This window comes from Phycodurus eques, chromosome 19 (assembly GCF_024500275.1).
Source record: "Phycodurus eques isolate BA_2022a chromosome 19, UOR_Pequ_1.1, whole genome shotgun sequence".
NCBI classification, from domain to species: Eukaryota; Metazoa; Chordata; class Actinopteri; order Syngnathiformes; family Syngnathidae; genus Phycodurus; species Phycodurus eques.
Window position 1 is genome coordinate 17,027,023 of NC_084543.1, and position 6,522 is coordinate 17,033,544.

The window sequence follows — 6,522 nt, forward strand, 5'->3', positions numbered from 1 at the left end:
TATGGATACTTCTGTCTCAAAACATTATGCTGTCTATCACTTTGGTAAAGGTAGTCTGATCAGACCATAAAACCGTGTACCAGAATTGTTTAGATTTTTCTAGGTACGTTTTGGCAAATTCCAGCCTTCGTATTTTTCTTGCTTACCAAAAATGTTCATGGGTCCGTTGCATTTTTAGTCAAAAAATATTGTGTTCATATTTTTTTTAAAACAGCACAATAAAAGGACACAATATATAAATCAATGTTAAAAGTCAACTTTGGAATACCCCTGGCTGCCTATAACCAGATAAAGATTGACATGTCCTGTCGGCAGAATGGCATGGTCCCATGTGGTTAGTACATGTGCCTCACAGCAAGGTTTGAATCTCGGCTTGAGTCTTTCAGTGGGGGGTTTGATCTTCTCCAATTACTACATCCAAAAACATGCTTGGTTAAATTGGACGCTCTAAATTGTTAAGTGAAATGAAAAATACTTGTGTAGACAGGACCATTGCAATCACCTGTAAAAACATCTTGGAAGCTGCATGTCGCAACTTGTCCACAGGAAGATCTTCTTGTAGCACAAATAGGTTGGCTTCCTCCACCTCTGTAACTGTATTCTTCTAAATCCCTATAGTCACCATTGTTGAGACTGCACCTCATTCTTCTCTCAAACTCCTCTGTCCAGTCAGCTGAGCGACTCAGAGTACCAGCATTGCTTCGGGAGCACGGCCTTGGGACTTGGTGATCACCGCCCATCATCCTGAGAGCAAAAACGTTCAATGTGTTTCATTGATCATGACTGCCATCATAAGAAAGCTGAGAAAACATCTTTTTGTAATTACCCCACTCATTTTTGCAAAACCGTTCCAAAACTGATGTGATGTATTTGTGAAAATACTGTAAATACTTGAATTGTGGATCAAAAATTAACCACCCCCCCCCCCCAAAAAAAAAAAAACATGTTGGTGTATCTTTTTTCCTTTCTAATCCTTAAATTCCCTCACAGTATGTTCCCATCCATCCATCCATCCATCCATTAATTGTGGAAACAGGGTCTGAGTTGGACATGGGATCCTGCTATCTTGTCTCACAACAATAGCGTCTCATTACTTCCATGGTAGTGTTAACCTTTGTCAGAGAGGTTAGTTTCATTGCCATTTGTTAGCAGGATTGCGCCAAAAAAAGTACCCTAACCTCAGCTAACAGCTACCACTAATTTTTGGAAAAATAATTGCTTGATGGGCCCGAAAAGTCCTAAATACAGGTACATCTCAACAAATTAGAGTGTGGTAGAGAAGTCCATTCATTTCAGTACTCATACATTGTATAGTTTCATTAAACACTTGGGAAAATAATTTTCAGAGGCAAAATTCCTACCAAATTTCGACATTAAAAATCATTTTCATTGTCTCTTCTCTGTTGCGTAATATTGTAGTTTCTAGAGATGGTGAATTTTGGATTTTCGGTTGATGTAATCATCAAAATTATACATATATATGAAAAAAAAAATCACTGCATAGAATTCTATTGTATAAAATGGCAGTAATTAGCCATATTTTATATATTGTTGCTGTCGGGTAGCATCCCCCCAGATTTTTGGGGAAAAAGGAGTGGAGGCACTGCACAGCCGGTGTGGACAAAGGAAATGTGCTATGCTATGACGTGGCAGTATTAACTCATATTTTACATATCATAGCTGTCCGGTGTGTGCAAAATGACAACTTTTCAGGAAATAATATTAATAAAAATAACAGTTTGCTCAACTTTCCAAACACTGGCTTTGTTCAATATGGTATACCGTATATTGCTGTCATATATCATATGATTATCATATGAACAACAGCTGGCACCCCAAAATTATGTTGAATCGACAATTGCTAGTTTAATATGCTGAGAAATTAAATTAATTAGTGTCATCACTAAAATGATACTAACACGGTGGGGCAAGAGCCATCCTTGCACGGCTCATGCAAATGATCAGCTATGGCACTGGTGTCAAACTCATGGTGCGGGGTATCATTAGATGTGGCCCGTGAAAGGAAATCATATGCGTCGACTTCATTTCTTGCTAAAATACCAAAACTGCAGATTGAGATATTGCAAGCATTTCTTTTTTTCTTTTTTCTTTTTTTTTTTAACCAATCCCCCTTTAAAATAAATTGACTTCTGATTTCAAAACTGGTTACCCGTTAATTTGTTGTGACTATGCAATAATATTTGGGGATCATACATTTGTATGGGTTCATAGTAAGGATGTTCAATACCACTTGTTTTGGGACTGATAACAGTACAAGTATTCACTCCTAAGTACTCACTGATATCAATACAACTAGTACGTTTGATGTATAAAATTTAAATTCACACAACGACAGATAATTGTGAACAAAGATCTTTCTTTCTGACCCACATAATAATTCACCGATGTGTCAAAGGTCACAGTGTCGTGCCAACTATTGCCAAGTAAGACTTTGTCAGATTTGTATTTTTTTGTCTTAAGTATCTGTGGCTGGTATCGGCAGCCTTCGCAAGTACCCTCTACCGCTGCCAACACCTGGTATCGGTACTCGCCCATCCCTAGTCCAGTCATAACGGCCCTCTGAGGTAAACCATACCTACGATGCGGCCCACCACAAAAATGAGTTTGACACTCTGATCTATGGAGAGGAAAAAGTTTTGAATCTTAAAAATTTTCATAGGTTTACGTTGACATATAAATAGTAATGTCCTCGTAAATTTTGGTGAAGATCAACCAGTGTTTTTGGACATTAAGCGACGTAACGCTTTTGGCCGGGAGATCAATGCCCTTGTCATCCGATGTTATAACAGCCTACAGAAACGCTTTCTGATCTGTAGAAACTCTATTGGAACATCTAATAGGCATTTGCTGTGTAATTAATACAAAATTGAGCTGACGAAAGCCGTTTATATAAATGCAGAAATTATTATGCAAAGCACTTCCTCTATGGGATGCTATACCTTGCTGACGTGGAAACGCATCGATAAAATCATAAATACCAGGCTGATTGTTCTGATATATGTACGTGGACATTAATAGGAATGTATTTGTAAATTCTGGTGAAGATCAGCAGGTGTTTTTGGACATAAAGCAACATAACGCATGTCATATGTGTCATGACGTGGCTATATCTTCTTTTCTCAAGGAGGCATTTCAGTGGTCGATTCCAACATGTTTCACCATCACAATTTTTGCTCATTATTGTATTTAAAAAAGACTTTCATTATAGGCAACAATTACACTGCAGAATAAATAGAAGTTCAATGAGGAAAGGTCCTTGCTTTCTGCCATCGACATGTCAGGCTGTGACAGGCTGATGTGTCCAAAATGTGGGCGGGCCAAAATCTGGCTGAAAATCAAACATTTAATCAGAAAACGAGCCTAAAATTGCTGAGTAAATTTTGGTAGGAATTTTGTCTGCAGACATAATTTTCAAGTCTAGACCTATGAAATAGGTACTAATGTTCTCACCATTAACTAGGTCCTTTAAGCTTTTGACACTATTCTAATTTATTTATTGTACCTATATATTTGCTAAGTTGGCAGCGCTACTTGAAACTCGCCCGTTTAAGAACAATTAGCGGCTCGTTCACTGGCAACCCAGGCGAACGTAACATGCTGGAAAGGTAACTCATTTGCTTGAGACAGAACTGCAGTGAAGTGTCACGAGTGTGTGTTAATTGTGCACTATAATTCTTTAGATATTTTGACCGACTAATGTCAGAGATATTTTATTAAAACACCTGGGAGTGGTTTGTTAAATTGTAAAAAAAATAAAATTAAATAACAAATACGTGTCATATTAGTGATTGTCGACACATTTGTGTCGACAATCACTACCACGAATTAAAATGTCAGAAGACACCTCTCCACACCTAATGACAGTTACCTTTGGAAGTGATGATGGGCTCTTCTTAGTGACATGGGGCTATGGGAGGGAGACAGAACTGGTGAGTGTCCTGGTGAGCTGAGTTGTCTTGTGGTGGTCTTGATGTATGAAGGGAAGATGGGAGGGTGGGCTTTCACCACGGGGGTTGAGGGAGAAGAGGCCTGGTTGGACCTGTGGATGTTTTTAGCCAATGTGGGACTACCTTGGGAAGGTGTGAAGCAAGCACTGTTCCTCGTGGAGGGGGACGCATTGGTCCCAGCAGCAGCTAAGTGGTTACTTTCTGATACAATACTTAAGCAGTCTGCAGGTGACTCAGCACTTGCGCATTCTTCTAGCACATTCCCTGTATCAATTCTTACCATGGTAACTCCGCTTTTTTTGTGGTTGTCGAGTGGAGGAATCGGCGCTTCATTCATACCAGGCTCCCACTGCACTTCACTCTGGTTTTCACCTCCTGCTTCCTGCTCCCATTGTGTGCCCGCACTGTCCAATGTTCGATCGGGGAAGCTGTTGCCGGCAGTTGTCATAGGAACTGGGTTGACTGCAGCCCCCCTGGCTGCAGCGATGGCAATGACTGTGGGTGGATACTGCTTCACCGGGGCATTCTGGTCTTTTGTGACTATAGTACCATTAACAGAGGACTTTCTTGCATTCTTCCCCTTCCCGTTGATCTCCTGATCCCTCTCCGTTTCTTTCCCACCATCATCCCTAGTTTTGGATTCCTCTTTGAGGGAGGAGAAGTGCAATCCTTCTGGTTTCTCAGTGCGCTTGTCTATTTTCGACAGGGCTTCGACCTCCAAGAAAGACAGCGCATCTGATCCAAGCTCTAATTCCGGCGTCAGTTCAAGTATTTGAGTGGGGGGTAATTTAACAGCTCCATTACTCTGCTTTCTCTTTACCTCTTGTCCCTTGCTAACACTGCTTTCACCTTGTACCTGTGACCCAGTAACCGTGTCAAGCCCTTCATGTTGCCGTTGAAGCCTGATAGCAAGCTGGATGTCTGCTAACAAATCCTCATGATCTGCTGCTGAGTGGAAGCTGTAAATGTCAGTGTCAGACCCAGAACTCCCACCTTTCTGACCTCCATCCTCTGTGGGAGAGGCTACTGCTTCTGCTGCATTCCATGGCTTCTGCTCACTTTTGCTCTCACCTTGTGTCTTTTTCCCCCCCGGGGAGTCTGGTTCAGTGTCTGATGGTCCGAGCTCATCTGCAGACAGATCAGGTGTTTTGGCCAGCTCATTGTGATGCGATGCGAGCACATATTCACTCGAGCCTGTTACTGAAGAGCATGCATCTTTACCTTTGAGAGGTTCCTTTCTCTTCCGGATAGAAAAAATAGATGACTTGGACTCACATTTGTTTTTCTTCTTGCCTGGACCTGTACCATTCGTTCCTCCTCCTCCTCCTCCTTTAGTGTTGCATGTCTTTTTACCTTCATTTTTACCATAGTGTTTCTTACCATCCCGCCTTGTCACGTCCCCTCCTCCCTCACTCCATCCTTCTTCCAGTGAAGGGTAGGCTCCATTACCAGATGCTGCTACAGATTTTTTTTGTTTAGCTTCCTGGTTGCCCATGTTGCCTGAGAATATCAGATGCTACGTCCTCTTCCTTGTAATTTAATCCTGAGGACAGGTAGAACACTTTAATCTCTGGTGAATGAAAAGCTATCACAGCTTGTCATTATCGATATTGAAATCCTGGTTGAGTGGTGATTCCGACCAGATCAACACTCGTTCATGGTTGCTGTAGCTCTATGTTGATGCTGATTCAGGAGAGACAGAGCAATCCCACCCACCCCAACGCCACCGCCTATGATTCCCTTTATTTCCCTCTGAGATGCACCCTCCCCCTCCTCTCCATCTGCTGAAAAGCATGACGCAAGCATTGTATGCTCAGTGGAGCTTAGTCAGGAAAGCATGATGCAAAAGATGTCGCGCAGATGGGATGAAGACAGGAAAAAGTCATACCCAATAAAAGGAAGAATTAGCTGCTGCGAGGGTGACAAAATGCTCATTCACTGCCACTCTAGTTCCTCACTACATTACCCATGATTCTCAGTTTCCAGCTGACATTAACCAATGTGGAGACGAGAAAGGGGTTTGATTTCTAACTGAATTTTGTAATGGATGAGCCATTTCTTAAATAAATTCAAATTCCCACTGTCCAATAAAATGATTACTTCCTGAATTCATAAATTGTGTATTAGAACAACATTTAGTCATTTTCCCCCATTCATCCATTTTCTACACGCACATCCAAAGCATACAAGGTGATGACGCCGTAAACATGTTTAACATTACAAACAATATTCATAGTTTATAACATTTACACTTGGAACTTTTTTTTTTTTTTTTTTTTTTTCAAACAATGGGTCAATTTGGGTGGAACGGTGGACGACTGATTAGCACATCTGCCTCACACTTTTGAGGACCGGGGTTCAAATCCCGCCTGTGTGGAGTTTGCATGTTCTCCCTGTGCCTGCGCGGGTTTTCTCCGGGTACTCCGGTTTCCTCCCAAATTGCCCGTAGGTATGAATGTGCGTGTGTATGGTTGTTTGTTTATATGTGCCCTGCGATTGGCTGGCGACCAGTTCAGGGTGTACCCCGCCTCTCACCCGGAAATAGCTGGGATAG

General features: G+C 41.6%; 1 protein-coding gene across 6 annotated transcripts in view; it reads right to left on the bottom strand.

The window, feature by feature from the left end:
* The window catches only part of fmn2b (formin 2b), a 46,555-nt gene extending 40,899 nt beyond the window's left edge, over positions 1–5,656 (bottom strand). For 5 of the 6 annotated variants that reach the window (XR_009767209.1, XM_061663907.1, XM_061663909.1 and 2 more), the window contains exons 1-2: positions 3,890–5,656; positions 503–744 (exon numbers count right to left, since the gene is read on the bottom strand). Coding sequence is in view for 5 of the 6 variants with exons in the window: in XM_061663907.1 (XP_061519891.1) it covers positions 503–744; positions 3,890–5,463 (1,816 nt within the window). In the remaining variant the exon portion in view is untranslated. The remainder of the gene's footprint in view (positions 1–502; positions 745–3,889) is intronic. The other variant, XM_061663908.1, reaches the window with a different exon arrangement.
* Positions 5,657–6,522: the final 866 nt, after the last annotated feature.